This window comes from Corylus avellana, chromosome 1, assembly GCF_965113065.1.
Source record: "Corylus avellana chromosome 1, dhCorAvel1.hap1.2, whole genome shotgun sequence".
Classification (NCBI taxonomy): domain Eukaryota; kingdom Viridiplantae; phylum Streptophyta; class Magnoliopsida; order Fagales; family Betulaceae; genus Corylus; species Corylus avellana.
This window is the reverse complement of record NC_142490.1, coordinates 40,398,737-40,417,215: the sequence shown is the minus strand read 5'-3', so window position 1 is coordinate 40,417,215 and position 18,479 is coordinate 40,398,737. Positions and strand designations below refer to the sequence as shown.

At 34.6% G+C, this 18,479-nt stretch overlaps 2 protein-coding genes and 1 long non-coding RNA gene across 4 annotated transcripts; all 3 read right to left on the bottom strand.

The window, feature by feature from the left end:
• Window positions 1-204: 204 nt before the first annotated feature.
• LOC132168695 (uncharacterized) lies at window positions 205-3,815 on the bottom strand. Of its 2 annotated transcripts, none has more exons than XR_009438914.2 (3): window positions 2,849-3,815; window positions 2,467-2,515; window positions 205-758 (listed from the first exon to the last, which is right to left on the bottom strand). It is a non-coding gene; the product is annotated as an uncharacterized LOC132168695 (long non-coding RNA). The 2 variants fall into 2 exon arrangements; XR_015912696.1 differs by lacking the exon at window positions 205-758 and adding an exon at window positions 1,390-1,475.
• A 1,454-nt stretch (window positions 3,816-5,269) lies between these two features.
• Window positions 5,270-7,471, bottom strand: LOC132171857 (trans-resveratrol di-O-methyltransferase-like). The gene is made up of 2 exons (XM_088511144.1): window positions 6,614-7,471; window positions 5,270-5,867 (listed from the first exon to the last, which is right to left on the bottom strand). The coding sequence occupies exons 1-2, from the start codon at window positions 7,448-7,450 to the stop codon at window positions 5,565-5,567; spliced, it is 1,140 nt and encodes a 379-aa protein (XP_088367270.1). The 5' UTR covers window positions 7,451-7,471; the 3' UTR covers window positions 5,270-5,564.
• Window positions 7,472-13,796: 6,325 nt separating this feature from the next.
• Window positions 13,797-14,411, bottom strand: LOC132168694 (histone H3.2). The gene has a single exon (XM_059579712.2). It carries the CDS (start codon window positions 14,351-14,353, stop codon window positions 13,943-13,945), a length of 411 nt encoding a protein of 136 aa, XP_059435695.1. The 5' UTR covers window positions 14,354-14,411; the 3' UTR covers window positions 13,797-13,942.
• Window positions 14,412-18,479: the final 4,068 nt, after the last annotated feature.

Below are 18,479 nucleotides of genomic sequence, written 5' to 3'. Positions count from 1 at the left end.
AAGTGAAAGTAAGTGTATATCAACCACTCATCTCAAAACAATAATTGGATGACAAAAGTTGACGTGCATATCAACCACATCCACACACAAACCAAAAGATTGATAAGACCATAAGGAGCTCGAGTCTTAAGGCCTAATCCAAAACACCAAGATTTGGAAGGTGTTTCGAAAGACGAGTGATAAGGGGTCAGTTTTGGGTGCTTTGCTAAGGGTAAGTGATAAACTGCTTTCTATTTTGCCTTGGTTTTAATAAATTTGTTTTTATAATTGTTGATTAGTGAAGAGCCCACATACCGACGGGCTTACAAGGCAAATTCTCATGAATAACTATTTGCCCAAGTCATTCAAAGGAATTGAGGACTACTAGAAAGCCTAATTACGAGCAAGCTCCTAGAAGGGAGTTAGAGCTACGGGAAATTCATTGAAGAATTTGATCCAAAATTTTGTATTTTGTATGCTTTGACTCCTACCCTAAGTAGAGAAGTTTTATTCAATTCAATCCATCTCCTTTTACAATCAATCGCAAACACAACAATTACAACAAAAAAAAAATCACAAACACAACCTATCAAAGATATAAGCCTTTGGCCATCAAGGAAAATAAAGAGGACAACAAACAAGAGATATGTTTGTATGAAGAAAGTCTTTTGCTTTAGGAATTCAGACAAACAAGACTTATGACTGAAACACCAGGAGAGACAAAAGTAAGTCCTTTGCTTTAGGAATTCAACTCCGCAAATATCATTTCAACGAAAAACCTAATCATACCAAAAAAAAAAAAGTATACGTGACCATGAATTTGAAGAGATTTTCTATTTCAACATCTACAATGAATAGTAGGGAACACTAATTGGTTTATTTCATTGAGAAGAATAATAGAGCATAAGCCAATGCCAATTAATCATGTTACAATTTCAAACCTGAAGGAACAAGAATTAGACACACGTACCACATCAAACAGTTGAAACCCAGTTTAAATTAGGGTACCTTAAAATGCTGGAAATAAATGAGCAAACAACAATTCTTATTTATTTGTAAAACTCACCATTATGGCACTTTTCCCAGCAAACCTATTTGGTCCATACTAACAACAAAAACTAATTGATATTTCAAGATTCCCAAAAACATGACCCCGTCTAAAACAAAATAAAAGAATACTCCAACAATATCAGACACAAGACAAGGGAGAACAAATATACATATATATCAAAATCTACCATAAAGACCCTAGGGTCATTTCTATTAGTTGTGGCTTTGAAAGTGGTGGATGCACTCAGTATTTGGAGAAAGACACTAATGGCTCAAATTTTCAAAAGTCCAAAGCAATAAAATGTAATCAATCTGTTCTATGCTGCAGAAGTGAACAACAGGGATGAATTTGTTCTTCCAAAGCCATAAGAGTTTGACAAAGCTGCTAGCTCTTACTTTGAAGAAGTGAATGGTGCAACTCCTTCCTGGCAATGGAATGCACCCATCTAGTTACGATTGCAGAGAGTAAAAGCTGATTACGAAGAGCAAAATAGTCTTTGAAGTTGCAGGTATTTGAGGAAATGTCCACAAGTCTTTCCCTTTTCAAGTAATATATAGCCATGAATGATTGATTCATCTATCCATGTAAAATCAAGTAAGAAAAAGATTTGGGAAAAAAATGTATTGGATCAGCTAATTTGATGTTTAAGCAAGCACAATTAATTGTGCCCTTGTCATCATTTGTTTTCCGGACAGCTCTATACTGTTAATCAGGAAAGCACACGATAAATTATACAAGGAGCAAGCTAACCGCAATTAGCTAGCCCCTTAGGTTCGTCCCCTGTAGCCTTCAGGGCATATAAAATGCTCTCTATATTGGACAAACATCCAACCTCTGGCTGAGACCTCACTTCACAAAACAAGCTCATCTTGTTCAAATCCAAGACCAGCAACCTCTAGCACAATAATAGAAACTCAACTAATAATCTCAAAAAAAAAGACCTCACCCTCAACCCCTTGTTTATGGTGGAAGGAGATGTCACTTCAAAAGACCAATAATGCTTTAAACATCATAAAACAGCTCAGATGTCTCTTATTTAAAGAAAATAAACATTATAAATTATCACAATTTCCATGAAAACCTTCTAATATTGTTGTTCCAAAAAGAATTGGATTCAACTTTATATCAATATTTTCATTATTTTTATAAGTAACTGAAGTTTATTAAACATGCAAAGGCACAACCCAAGTACGCAAAAAGTATGCAAAAGAAACACCTAACAAAAAATGAGAAAAGATCAAGAAAATCATAAAAGCTAGAAATATTAAAGTAGTCGAAGATAGATGTCCAGTGGTATAGTGACTTTAACCAAAAAGCCTTCAACTCCAAACATTTTCCCTCATACAGGACAATTAATCTAATGCCAGAAACTACAAATTCCACAAGTATAGCTTTTTAAAAAATGAACAAGATATAGATTGAAATTTTTGATTCACCTGATATGGACTCCAATGCCAATAAGTAATAATCTGAAACAGGACCAACCTGCATTTTAAGGAAACCCTCAAAAATCAATCCCGGTATATATTACACCGACCTCTAAGCCAGATCATTCATCCAACACCCATTCCACAAGAAAGCAAAGAGAAGTCAAGAAACTGAAATGAATAATGCAGATAGATTGTGAAATTATGCTGAACTAACTGAAGAAAAATTCATCATCTCAGTGAAGGAAGCATAAGCTACAAATTTCGGGACTTCAATAAAAGTGGGACCTATTGGGAACAATGTGAGTACATTTTCTACTACTTAACCAACAATATCCTCCATAGTAAGCATTCACAAAGTCTGATTAAACAAGGAGTAAGCAAATCTTACCAATTTCCATTCATTGTCATAGACGGGAAAACCAGTGATTCTGTTTTCCGTAAGAATTTCCAACGCTGTAGGCATAGAAGGCTGTTGCATTAAGAATTTGGAAAAATATATGAGCTATTGCCCGAGACGTAATCTGCATTTAACAAATACCTTCATCAACCGTTGTTGTGGGCGATTTAATCTGTTTTATATATATAAATAGAATTCACAAAACGATTAAACACAATAACTAAATCAAAAGTTGATGAACTAAATTACGCAAGGGATTTGAAAGCGAGAAACGCATAATTTCCATTAACGTAATCAGGATACAGCAAAAGCTTTAACTACAATCTAACCTACGATCCAATCCGACAAAAAGCACAATCTAACCTACGATCCAATGCGAAATTGCGAATTTATATTGCTCAACTGTACTCTACTGAAATATGGATACCGTGAGGCTCTGTTCGGTTGGAGAGAAAATTGAGGGATAATTTTTGAACTTTTGTGCTTTTAGTAGAAAATATTAATCCAGGAAAATTTTTGCTCGAGAAACTCTTCTTTTTTTTTTTTGTATGGAGAAAGAGAGTCTCAGAGATGTATTTGTTTGTTTTAGTTACGAGAAAATTTTAGTAGGAGATATATTCCGTCGAACAAACAGAGCTAAGGAAGCGAAAATCTTAGCTTCTTTCTTTTCGTTTTTTTTATGAATACCGAACTCAAAATTTTCCCGTCTGAATCACATATTGGGGAGGAATAGCATCTTCCCATAGACGCGCCTCCAGGATAGGCGAAGACGGAGGTCATGGCCTAGCGCTCCAGTGCCTCCACGAGGACGTCAGATCCCTTTCGCGGTTGGTCAACAGCAAATCGGGAAATGAAAGCTTTCAGAGCAGCGGGTGTTTTCTAAATTTCGGTAGTGATTGCTTTGGTGGAGTTGGTGGAATTTGAGATGCGGAGGGCAGAGGAGCGGCGGAGAGAGGGGTGGCTTTGGGGAATGCAGTAGAAGGGAACGGTAAACCAGGAAATGAGGGCAAAATTGGAAGAGAATGCATAAAAATTCAAACGGAGACGCACGTGAGATGATTTTCATCCACTTAGACGAAAATTAGTAACGAATAGTCTCAATTAAAAACTTTTGAAACATTAGAGGGTACATTACAAATTTTTAAATATTGAAATTCAAATTAAAAAACACCTTAAACTTCAAGGAGGATAAAGTGAATTTTCTCTAAAAGAAAATAAACATTAAAAATTATCACAATTTCCATGAAAACCTTCTAATATTGTTGTTCCAAAAAGAATTGGATATGACTTTATAAAATTTTCATTTTTTTGTTCCAAAAAGAATTATCACTGCCAGTAGGAGTGTCAACAAAAACTGAGTACCAACCAGGAAACCGGGAAACCGAGTACCAGCCGGTAACCAAAGATCTCTCCCTAATCATTTCATTGATGATGTTTTGGTCTAGCAACTGGAAGGGTCATAGAAAAGTTGGAACATTTGAAGCTCTCAGAATCCAAATTAACCGAAGAGAGTTCTGGGGGTGAAAAGATTTCGTTCTTTAACACCGAAACAACACTCTGGGTTTGTTTGATCAATCTTATCTTGAAGGAAGTTGGTTACGCATAATATTAAGCATATTATGCATAATATGCTTGTCCTGGTCTTTGCGATAAGCAAGGATGAAAACATTGATATGGCACACCATACATAGGGAATCAAGTCGAATCAAACCAAACCGAGCTTTAAGATTTTAGAACTAGCTTGTTTATGAGCATGTCTATTTGAGTGGAGTTATGAAATATGTGCAGTCCAAACTCAACTTGCTAGAGTCTTAGCTAAAGCTCAAACTCGTTGAAATTGATTTCATTCAAGCTGAGCCGAGCACTCGACAAACTCAACTCAACTCAAGCTCAAGTTAGACAATTAAATTTTTGAATGTGTGATCCGAGCAAGGGGTGAAAAAGTGGTAAAATCAACTAACTGCTAACCGTTTTTTTTTTAAACTAAACTAAAAAAAAAAAAAAAAAAAAAAAAAAAAAAAAAAAAGAGAAAAACAAATTAAAAATATCAAAACGATGTCGTTTGTACAGTAATATTGTAATACCTTATTACATATGACATCGTTTCTAGAGTTTTATACATTTTTTATATATTTAAACATCAAAACATCATTTTATATATATATATATATAGGCGGTTAGTGATTTTTTCTAACCGCCTCAAAAAATGGTTAACTGGTTAGACGGTTAGTAAACGTCCGCTATATTCAGCCCTAATCTGAGCCAAGTTCGTGAAAAAATTTCAGCTTGGGCTGACAAGGGCAACACGTCAAATTTGTGATAATAATTTCACTCAATTTTCTTTTTAGCTAAAGCCACCAATATTAAATAGCATTTCTGAACATGAAAATTTTAAAACCATAGAATTTGGGCCATGTCTTTATCAGGGGCACCACCAATCGTGTCTCATTATTTGGGTTACAACTTACACAGCTACACAGCACACTCAAGACAAGGTACGAAGAAAACAATTCAAAAGACAACCCCACCCAACTTTCAGCCACCTGTGCATATAAATACACTGAAACAACCTTAAGAAAACAACTTTAATTAAGAAGCATGATCCATTAAGTTTCCTATGCTCGCACGGAAGCATTATTCTATAAGGCATCAGGCTTGACACACATTAATCTTAAAATTCACACACACATAGTTAATTAATTTAATCTTAAGGATAAAGCTCAATAACGGATTTCATCCCATAGGAAGCAACTATATTGTAGCGGGTGAAGCCAGCATTGACGAAAAGCCTCTCCCATTCTTTCTTGCCCCTCTCTTTTCCAGGGAGCAGAACCATCATGAGTGTGTCAAAGAAGAGCTTTGTTTTAGTAATATCATCTTCATCCTTCTCCTCATTTATCACCACGTCTATGATTATTACCTTTCCCTCCTTACCTTTGCTTGTAATCGCCTCTTTGCATCTCTTCAGAATTTTCACACATTCCTCATCGCTCCAATCATGCAAAATCCACTGCCAAATATTACATATATATCACAATGTATCAGACAGGTGTATATATATATATATATATATATATATATATATATATATAGATATTATGTTACTATGGAAGTTTGCAAAATTCTTACGATAGATAGACACATAACTGTGGTTAAAGACATAAATACCAAAATCCAGCAGACAAGGTAGAAAAATTCATGTTTTGACCAGTATTAATGGACATGAACAGTAGTACTCTTTCCAAATAAAATTAGGAGGAAATTTGGCTTATCCCATGATGTTTTAATTTGGTACTTTTATAATCTTATAAAGTTTAAAAAATAGCAATGACAGGTTAACACACTTTAAAACTTTGCAATGTCACATCTATTATTAGAGTTTAAGTTTAAATCTTAACGGAAGACGCCCAAATACTCAAAATAAATATCGGCCGACTCACAGCTAGTCATTGGTTGATCAAGCTGTTCTATTTATATATATATATAAAATAATAATTAATTATTTAATTAGAACAACTTTATATATATTTTTATAAGTTTTACAAAGGTATAAAAAACATTTTGCCTATTAACGGTTTGATTTAACTATAAATCTTAATGACAAGAGTGACATATATTGCAAACTAATAAAACATCGATATCCTATATTGAAACCTTTCAAACCTTAAAAATACAATTGCAAAAGTCCCGAAACAAACATGAAGAGTAGGGTAAACGAAACGAAGCTTTTCGAGAGGCGGAAATATATTTGCAAACCTTAAAGAGAAGGGCATCTGCAGAAGGAATAGACTGAAACATATCACCACCAACGTATTTCAAGTTGGTAGTCTCCGGCAGGTTGGCAACGACGTGTGGAAGGTCAAACACCGTGCATTTCACGTGAGGGAATGCCTGAGAAATGATCCTCGCCACCGTCCCGGTACCCCCTCCAACATCAACCAACGAACCCAAGCCCTCAAAGATGGGCTTGTAGTCGTCAACGACGAAGCTCATGAACTGGGAATCACTGGCCATGGCTTCATTGAAAACGCCACCGTACTCTGTGTTTTGGTTGCAGTAGTTCCATAAGCTCATCCCATGCCTTTTCTCAAAGGGCGTCAGCTCCTGAGTACTCCCCCCCTGAAGCCAATCTCCCAAGACGTGCCAGGGGCTCACCAGGACAGGATCCAGCATTGCTTTCACAAATGGTGACAGGCTGGTGACATTATCTTTGACGACTAGCCTAGAGGAAGGTGTGAGAGCATAGCCTTCTTCTTCTTCTTCTTCTTCTTCTTCTTCTTTTTCTTCATCATCTTCTGGTTGATTTTGATGATGATGATGATGATGATGAAGTTTTGTTTTAGTGAAGAAGCCGGAGTGCACCAACAAACGCATGAGCCGGTGAAGGCAGCTGGTTTTTTTGGGGTGAATGTGAAGCTTGGAGGCCAACTGTGGAAGAGTGATGGGTCGGGCATGGGAATGGATTATGTCGGGTATGGCTAGCTGAATGGCGCAGTTGACTGACATGGAATCTATGTAGCTGAATATGTGTTTGTACAAATGAGACTGAGCTTCAAATAGCTCAGTTGCTCCCTTGCTATGAACGATATCCATTGATGATGATATATATCTTTGTTGCAGAGCTTGTTGCACATCTCGTTCCTGAACCATCTTCTTATATAGACGGGTTTGTAGCGGAGACGTGGTCTATTACTGCTGAGTCTGCTGCATTTTCATTTCCGGAAATGCTACACTATACCATAATTTAATTTTTGGGTAACTTCACTTTAGACATTTGAAGTACCATGCAATTTGACATACTATTTTTTCGAATTTTAAAATTTCTCAATTTAGACAGCTCAACTTTCAATAATATTAATCGTGTTGATTCAAACCTGACACGTGAACTCGTCAGTCCTAAATTGCTAAGTGTCAATCCCAACCAACTATTAAATTAGTCAAAAAAATAAAAAAAAATAAATAAATTATCGAAGTTTACGTTGGTTGGAACCACATTTTTATCTTATAACTATCTTACAATATTGATGTGTTAGTCTTAACTAACTCTTTGATCAGTTATTTTTATAAGAAGAAAAAAAAAATCAAAATGTTGTTTGAAACTGACATAATAATATTTTGGGATAAAATATAATTTCTAATATTATTATTTTTAATTATTAATTAATCCATTCACAAACATTGTTTATGGGAAGACAAAGACTTGCAATAACATGAGGTAAATGAGACTTAAAACATGAGGTAGCAGCACCTTGCATCATCAAATAATCGCAATCAAATCTAAAAAGTAGCATTAAAAAACAATAGTGGAAGGAACAACCCAAAAAAAAAAACAAAAATCCAAAATACCAAAAAAAAAAAAAAAAAAAATCCTAAGTAGGTAAATAATCTTCCAAAAAAACCCAAGTGGTTTTGGCCTTGGGGTGGTTTCCGCCAAATGTGATAGTTTCGACTACCCCCATTTTGCAAGTTGGAAGTGGCCGAACCACCCTAAGGATCCTTAGGGGCGGTTTGGTCGCCCCTCAAAACCAGCCAGTGGTTGGAACCACCCCTTTTCTAATTTTTTTTTCTTTTATTTTTAATTTAATTCTCAAGAAAGATAAAATTTTGTGGGTAGGATCAAATCTAAAATGAATAACCAACTTAATGGGTTAAGTAAAAAAAACAAGTTTACTACAGTTTTTAATGGGTAAGGGCAAAAAGATATGAGAATAAGTAACCAATTTTTAGGTTTTAATGGGTATGACTCAAAAGATTTTTTAGGTAGAAGCAGTAGGGCGAAAAAATTTAGTGGGTGGAGCCAAAAATTTTATTGGGTTGAGCATTCCCAATGGAGGAACCAAATGGTACTTTTATATAAAATGGCTAATCAGATTTGTAAAAACCCTTACATTGGATTAGCAAAAAAAAAAAAAGCTATATGCCGTAGCAGCACTTTTCAAGGAAACCATTTTATCTTTTATTGTTTCTCTCACCTGTTTTCTCTTTTTCCCAAAACTTTTCTCACTTTTTACAATTTTTAATAAAAAGATATTAAAAGGCTATAGACAAAAATATAGCTAATCAAATATAAGAAGCTTTTAAAAATTCATTAGCTAAACTAAGTAAAGTGAGTTTTGAGGAGTTATTTTGCATAAAAATTTGGCTCTTCTATTAGGAATGCTTTAATGCCAAAAATATTTATAGATAGGGCCAAAAAAATTGTAGGTAGGGGCCAATTTTTATTTTTTCTAGCTTGATTAATGGGCAAAGACTTAAAAACTAAAATTTGACATAAACATTTTTTTTTCCTCAATAATTGAAGGGGCCATGACCTATACCACCCTCCTCTTCATTCCATCCCTGCTCACAATAGTGATGTTTTAATTCCAAACATTTGGATCGTCATTTAAAAATATATATATAAAGGTCGATTGAAACTTAACACATTAACATTGTACGATAAAAACAAACTAGATTTCTCAATCAAATGCATCTAGGGGCGAATCTAATTTGGATTTTTTATATTTTTTTTATTAATGTTAGCCGCCCCCCCCCCCCCCCCCCCTCCTATTTTTTTATTAATGTTACCCCCCCCCCCCCCCCCTCCCCCCCCCGCCCTAAACACTCTTTTTTTGAATAATGGTACAAGTCCCTCTTATATTCCTCTAAGAATAATGTAACTCTTAAAATTACCATTAAACTTATGATCAATTACTATTAAATTTTGATCAAATTGTAATTGTAAAAACCACCTTATTTTTTTATAGACACAAAATTAATATAAGAAAAACTTTTAGAATTATTCATCTTTTTGTAGGCTTAAAACTCAATTCCTATAAGTGAGGCATTTTAATATCATGTTAAATAATTAATTACCCTAAAAAGTTAAGCCAGTAAAAATAATAATTAATTAATTAATTAATATTTAGCGTAGAAATTTCAAAAGGTTATCTTTCTTTAATTTATAATATTATCTTGTATTAAGGTTAGGTAAGGGGTACTTTTTACCATGCCCCATTTCCCACGTTGAATCATATTGGATACCACTTTTGAAAAATTTAACATTGAAAATTTTATATATCATATCTTATAATAATATATTGAGATACCCATCAATATTATATTAATAAAAAAAAAATCATTTGATTTTGCTATAGCAACCGTGTTTTTTGATTAGATAGAGAAAAGTATGAAAAAGGCATCCCATGTGTTCCTCATCGCAATTTTTTCTTTTGTAGGACCAAACAATACACTATACTTGCCTTGTTTGCAATTACATACATTTACTCTTCGAATAATTCATTAAATAAAAGAGGACAAATAGAAATTGATAGAACTTGATTTCAATGAGCCAACCAGCCCAAGTCCTAAGGGGTGGAATACGAAGCATCGGTTTCAAGTCATTGTGAATGAAAAACATTTTCAATACAATTTCAAAGGTCTCAAACAAACAATGGAAAATTAGTGATTTTCCCCAAAAATATTTTTGACCCAAAACATTTTCCCTTATAAATCATTTTACATAGAAGGAAATGCATTTTTAAGTGCTACCTAGTGATACTTTCTTAGATAACCCTAACCCATCCCCACCCCAAAACAAACTGGTACACTCAAATGATATGCCTACAAGAACAATCTAGCAATGCCTACATGAAATTTGAGTGATTATAATAATACAATAGAACAATGCAGCTTTTGAAACAACCATTAAATATGAGATGAATCTTTATTAGATTTTATTTTAATGGTAGGTTTAAAGTCACCTATGAGTGTGAGAAAATAGGTGCAATGAAGTGAAAGTAAGTGTATATCAACCACTCATCTCTCAAAACAATAATTGGATGACAAAAGTTGACGTGCATATCAACCACATCCACACATAAACCAAAAGATTGAAAAGACCAGAAGGAGCTCGAGTCTTAAGGCCTAATCCAAAATACCAAGATTTGGAAGGTGTTTCCCAAGACGAGTGATAAGGGGTCAGTTTTGGGTGCTTTGCTAAGGGTAAGTGATAAACTGTTTTCTATTTTGCCTTAGTTTTAATAAATTTGTTTTTATAATTGTTGATTAGTGAAGAGCCCAAATACCAACGGGCTTACAAGACAAATTCTCATGAATAACTATTTGCCCAAGTCATTCAAAGGAATTGAGGACTACTAGAAAGCCTAATTACGAGCAAGCTCCTAGAAGGGAGTTAGAGCTACGGGAAATTCATTGAAGAATTTGATCCAAAATTTTGTATTTTGTATGCTTTGACTCCTACCCTAATTAGAGAAGTTTTATTCAATTCAATCCATCTCCTTTTACAATCAATCGCAAACACAACAATTACAACAACAAAAAATCACAAACACAACCTATCAAAGATATAAGCCTTTGGCCATCAAGGAAAATAAAGAGGACAACAAACAAGAGATATGTTTGTATGAAGAAAGTCTTTTGCTTTAGGAATTCAGACAAACAAGACTTATGACTGAAACACCAGGAGAGACAAAAGTAAGTCCTTTGCTTTAGGAATTCAACTCCACAAATATCATTTCAACGAAAAACCTAATCATACCAAAAATTACATAAAAATTATACGTGACCATGAATTTTGAAGAGATTTTCCATTTCAACATCTTCAATGAATATTAGAGAACACTAATTGGTTTATTTCATTGAGAAGAATAATAGAGCATAAGCCAATGCCAATTAATCATGTTACAATTTCAAACCTGAAGGAACAAGAATTAGACACACGTACCACATCAAACAGTTGAAACCCAGTTTAAATTAGGGTACCCTAAAATGCTGGAAATAAATGAGCAAACAGCAATTCTTATTTATTTGTAAAACTCACCATTATGGCACTTTTCCCAGCAAACCTATTTGGTCCATACTAACAACAAAAACTAATTGATATTTCAAGATTCCCAAAAACATGACCCCGTCTAAAACAAAATAAAAGAATACTCCAACAATATCAGACACAAGACAAGGGAGAAAAAACATATATATATATATATATATATATATATATATATATATATCAAAATCTACCATAAAGTCCCTAGGGTCATTTCTATTAGTTGTGGCTTTGAAAGTGGTGGATGCACTCAGTATTTGGAGAAAGACACTAATGGTTCAATTTTTCAAAAGTCCAAAGCAATAAAATGTAATCAATCGATCTGTTCTATGCTGCAGAAGTGAACAACAGGGATGAATTTGTTCTTCTAAAGCCAGAAGAGTTTGACAAAGCTGCTCTTACTTTGAAGAAGTGAATGGTGCAACTCCTTCCTGGCAACGGAATGCACCCATCTAGTTACGATTGCAGAGAGTAAAAGCTGAATGTGAAGAGTAAAATATAGTCTTTGAAGTTGCAAGTATTTGAGGAAATGTCCACAAGTCTTTCCTTTTCAAGTAATATATACCCATGAACGATTGATTCATCTATCCATGTAAAATCAAGTAAGAAAAAGATTTGGGAAAAAAATGTATTCGATCAGCTAATTTGATGTTTAAGCAAGCACAATTAATTGTGCCCTTGTCATCATTTGTTTTCCAGGCAGCTCTATAATGTTAATCAGGAAAGCACACGATAAATTATACAGGGAGCAAGCTAACCGCAATTATCTAGCCCCTCAGGTTTGTCCCCTGAAGACTTAAGGGATATAAAATGCTCTCTATATTGGACAAACATCCAACCTCTGGCTGAGACCTCACTTCACAAAACAAGCTCATCTTGTTCAAATCCCAGACAGGCAACCTCAACCACAATAATAGAAACTCAACTAATAATCTCAAATAAAAAGACCTCACCCTCGACCCCTTATGGTGGAAGGAGATGTCACTTCAAAAGACCAATGATGCTTGAAACATCATAAAACAGCTCAAATGTCTCTTATTTAAAGAAAATAAACATTATAAATTATCACAATTTCCATGAAAACCTTCTAATATTGTTGTTCCAAAAAGAATTGGATATGACTTTATATCAATATTTGCATTTTTTTTGAGTAATCAAAGTTTATTAAACATGCAAAGGCACAACCCAAGTACGCAAAAAGTATACAAAAGAAACACCTAACAAAAAATGAGAAAAGATCAAGAAAATCATAAAAGCTAGAAATATTAAAGTAGTCGAAGAGAGATGTCCAGTGGTATAGTGTATTTAACCAAAAAGCCTTCAACTCCAAACATTTTCCCTCATACAGGACAATTAATCTAATGCCAGAAACTACAAATTTCACAAGTATAGCTTTTTAAAAAAAGAAAAACATATAGATTGAAATTTTTGATTCACCTGATATGGACTCCAATGCCAATAAGTAATAATCTGAAACAGGAACAACCTGCATTTTAAGAGAACCCTCAAAAATCAATCCCGGTATATGTTACACAGACCTCTAAGCCAGATCATTCATCCAACACCCATTCCACAAAGAAAGCAAAGAGAAGTCAAGAAACTGAAATGAATAATGCAGATAGATTGTGAAATTATGCTGAACTAATTGAAGAAAAATTCCTAATCTCAGTGAAGCAAGTATAAGCTACAAATTTCGGGACTTCAATAAAAGTGGGACCTATTGGGAACAATGTGAGTACATTTTCTAGTACTTAACCAACAATATCCTCCATAGTAAGCATTCACAAAGTCTGATTAAACAAGGAATAAGCAAATCTTACCAATTTCCATTCATCGTCATAGACGTGAAAACCAGTGATTCTGTTTTCCGTAAGAATTTCCAGCGCTGTAGGCATAAAAGGCTGTTGCATTAAGAATTTGGAAAAATATATGAGCTATTGCCCGAGACGTAATCTGCATTTAACAAATACCTTCATCAACCGTTGTTGTAGGCGATTTAATCTGTTTTCTATATATAAATAGAATTCACAAAACGATTAATATTCCATAATCAAACACAATAACAAAATTAAAAGGCGATGAACTAAAATACGCAAGGGATTTGAAAGCGAGAAACGCATAATTTCCATTAACGTAATCAGGATACAGCAAAATCTTTAACTACAATCTAACCTACGATCCAATCCGACAAAAAGCACAAAAGCACTAAACATAAATCCAGAATAAGCCAACTTCTTCCTATACAAATCGCTTCCAATCTATGCCCTCTCGCCCCTAATGCGCCTGGCAAGTTGGATATCCTTGGGCATGATTGTCACACGCTTGGCGTGGATTGCGCACAGGTTGGTGTCCTCAAAAAGACCAACTAGGTACGCCTCCGCAGCTTCTTGAAGCGCCGCCACGGCCGAGCTTTGGAACCTCAGATCAGTCTTAAAGTCCTGGGCAATCTCACGGACCAGGCGCTGGAAAGGGAGCTTTCTGATCAGGAGCTCCGTGCTTTTTTGGTACTTTCGGATCTCTCTAAGGGCAACCGTCCCTGGCCTGAACCTGTGGGGCTTCTTCACTCCGCCGGTGGCAGGAGCGGACTTCCTGGCAGCCTTTGTGGCCAATTGCTTCCTCGGAGCCTTGCCTCCAGTGGATTTGCGAGCTGTTTGCTTGGTGCGAGCCATTGTAAAGCTAGGGTTCAGAAATCGATGCAATTGTATCAGAGACCGGAGTGCGTGACTGAGTGTGAGAGAATAGCGATGTAGGGACGGAATTTATGCAAAATTGGGGAGGGGAGGAGGGTGATCTTCACCGTTGATTTGCTTGGAGTTATCGACGGCTGGAGTTGAATGTTGAATGCGGATCGATGACGTGGTAGTGTTTTGAAATTTCAAATTTAAGGCGGGTATATTGCATTACTCTTTGGGAAGTGTGGAGAGGAAGAGAACGAGCGTGACCGTTGATGTTAAGTGTCATCGACGGTTGTGGCCTATTTAGATGGCATAACGCGGATCGATGACGTGGCTGGAGCGCTTTCTTTTGGTGGGGGTGGGAAAGTTTCAGGCGGGGTTTTAAAACGTAGGCGGGTACTTATAAAAAATAAATAAATAAGGGGAAAGTCCAGCATATGAAAATTTTTAAATTCCATATCCTGGTATTTTATTTTTATTTCTATTTTTAAAAAAAAAATTATTTTTAGTTTTTTTTTTAATTTTTAATTGTTATTTTAAGAGTATTTTCCTCATTAGGAGACATTAACAAAATTTTGGTAATTTTGAAAAGACATTGTCAATTAGATAATACTTTAAGGATAGAAATTTCCTCCAAATCGGTATGGAGAAAATATTTTCCAACTTATGTAAAATAGTACCAAGTATTTATAAACATTTAAAAGACACACTAAATTTACACTAAATTACTAAACTGCTATTAATAAGGTTAAGAATTTAATGTGACTTTTAAATATTTACAAACACTTTGCACCATTTTACATAAGTTAGAGAATATTTCCTACATATCAGTTTGGAGTAAATTTCTGTCCATACTTTAAAGAGGATATGTGGACTTTACCTAAATAAATAAATAAAGCATAGGCAAGCATAAGGGATGATCTTAGGCATCGAATGGCTTGGTTCAATCAACGGTTGTGGGTGTTTTGGTGAGACACACACGGATCGCCCGAATCGAAGGCCTTGCAATTAGAATGTATTAATTTTTTTTTTAAGGTTTTGTTTATTCTGGAATTATTATTATTATTATTATTATTATTATTATTTTATTTTATTTGTGCTTGGTGGTTAAAGTTGTATTTGTTTAGGTGTAAAATTTTTTTTTTACAGAATATTTTTTTGAGTGCTTAGCTTAATATAAAATGGTGGTCAATCCAAAAACAATGTTATTAACACACCATACCCATCTACATGCGAGAAGAAATCAAGGCTCAATCACATTCACAACATTTCAAGCTGGATGATAAGCAACACCATATCTAACCTAAGGAAAAAGCAAGTAGCAATTATGAAAGAGCTTGATCAAAGATTTAGACGGCTAAATTCCATCAAATTGGATGAAAAAGGCATCCCATGTGTTCCTCATCGCAAAATTTTCTTTTGTAGGACCATTTGCTCAAAATGCATTATTGTGTTTATGGACTGTTTAATTGCATTATCATTAGTGTGGATGACTTTCTCTTTTTTATTTTTTCTAAGTCAACAAGAAAAATGTTACAAGAGAAAGGTCTTTTTCATTCTTGATTTGAATGAAAAACCAGTTGAAAATGCTTTCGAACACGACGTTAAAAGCGGCCTATCAAACTACACAATGTGCTCAATAAAATACACTACAAATATAGAAACTAGCAAAGGAAATCTAAAAAACAAAAGTCCGATCTTGATATGCAAGCAACATAGCATGGGGCGGCTTCACCAAAGGCCGCAAAAGACAAAAGACCCGTGTGTGAATGACTTATCGTGTGGAGAAAGTGGTGCCTTACACTCTTCTAAGGGTTGACAGTTTTATATAACGTGTGGATCCAACGTAAGAAAGTTCAAGCATTGGTGATAGTTGATAAGATCTAGATGGAATTCCAATGACCAAATGCAACAAACATACATGCCCGATGCCTCACTACAACATATTATTATATTAATATATTATCACATACAAACAATGCATACCATATAAAAATTTAGTTGTAATTTCTGATTATCTAGTTGAGATAAGGACCAAATTCCCACAATGGAATCTCACAAAAAAGTGATTCATTACTCAGTTCCTTTTTGTCAATTTACTTGCTCTGTTTTTAAGCATACCAATCAAATGCAGCATTCTTTTCAGCAGCATTCATTTGGCCACTCCACATCCACACAAACCAAAAAGATAGATGGGAATCGAAGGAACTGGGGCCTAATCCAAAATACCAAGATTATGGTGTTTCAAAAGATAAGTAATAAGGGTCAATTTTGGGTGCTTTGTTAAGGGTAAGTGATTAGGGGGTTCTGTTTTCTGTTTTGTTTTAATATGTTGGTTTTGATAATTGTTGATTAGTGGAAGGCCTGACGAGCTTACAAAAAAAAAAATTTTGAATAACTATCAGCCCAAGTCCTATGTTGCCCAATCATTTAGATGAGTTGTTAGCATAATCTTTAAGATGAATTAAGGATTACATGATTTTCCTATAAATACGTGAGTTAGAGCTACGGGAAATTCATTGAAGAATTTGATCTAAAATTTTGTATGCTTTGACTCCTACCCTAAGTAGAGAAGTTTTATTCAATCCATCTTCCTTTTACAATCAACCACAACCAATCAATCACAAACACAAGAACTTATCAAAGATATAATCCTTTGGCCAAAACATTTTCATGCTAAGAATTCTAGCATTCGTATAATCAGACACAACAAAACCAAAACTGACTCCCCAAACTATATGCATTAACCTGGCTTTGTTAACTACTTGCTTAATCCAAAAACTTAAGTTGACAAAGAAATGTTTATCTCTGTTTTCTGCAAAAATAAATGGAGATCAAAGACTTATGACTGAAACTAAAACACCAAGTGAGACAAAAGCAAGTCATTTGCTTTAGGAATTCAACTCTGCAAATATCATCTCAGGGAAAAACCTAATCAAACAACAACAAAAAATGTGACCATGAATTAGAAGAGATTTCCATTTCAACATCTATAATGAATATTAGAGAGCACTAATTGGTTTATTTCTTTGACAAGAATTATAGAGCACAAGCCAATACCTATTAATCATGTTACAATGTCAAACATGAAGGAACAACAATTAGACACACATCAAACAGTTGAAACCCAATTTAAATTAGGCTTGAACTATTGACGTTTTGGACAAATAGCAACAAAATGTGTGCTCACATCTTATTTGGCAGAAAATTTAGACCAACCACTAAGAGCATTCCTAGTGAACTAGAATTTGGCTAAAAAATCACTTTTTTCTATTTTAACTAACCACTTTTCAAAAGCACCAAACATCCAACTCTCTAAATCTTTCTCTACTCCATTTAAATATTGTTCTTTATCTCACCTTTATTCTTTTGGTAGTTGGAAGAGGGTTTTATTCTTCTGATAATCCATTCTTCTCCCTCCTATTATTTATTTTTCCTATTAGTTGGAGTGAATATTAAATTAGAAATTGTGATTCATTAGTCATAGATAGGAAAATATTACTCAGGAAACACATAAATTACATAATTCTATAAGCAATGATGTTGCATTATCTACACAAACAACACCCTCCAAAAATGGGCATTTGGACAAGCAGCATCACCTGATAATGGTCAAGAGTCGACTACCTTTCTCAACAAGACCCTCATTCCTCTTAATAGGCTACCCTAAAATGCTGGAAATAAATGAGCAAACAACAATACTTATCTATTTGTAAAACTCGCCATTATGGTATTTTCCCCAGCAAACATATTTGGTCCATACTAACAACAGAAAGTAATTGATATCTCAAGATTCCTAAAAACATGATCGAAGTCTAAAACAAAATAAAAGACTACTGCAACAATATCAGACACGAGACAAGGGAGAAAAAGAAACTCTACCATCAAGACTCTATGGTCATTTCTATTAGTTGTGGCTTCAAAAGTGATGCACTCGATATTTGGAGAAAGATATCCATGGTTCAAATTTTCAAAAGTCGAAAAATCAATCGATCTGTTCTATGCTACAGAAGTGAACAACAAGGATGCATTTGTCCTACCAAAGCCAGAAGTGTTTGACAAAGCTGCTCTTTCTTTGAAGAAGTCAATGGTGCAACTCCTGGCAATGGAATGCAGCCAT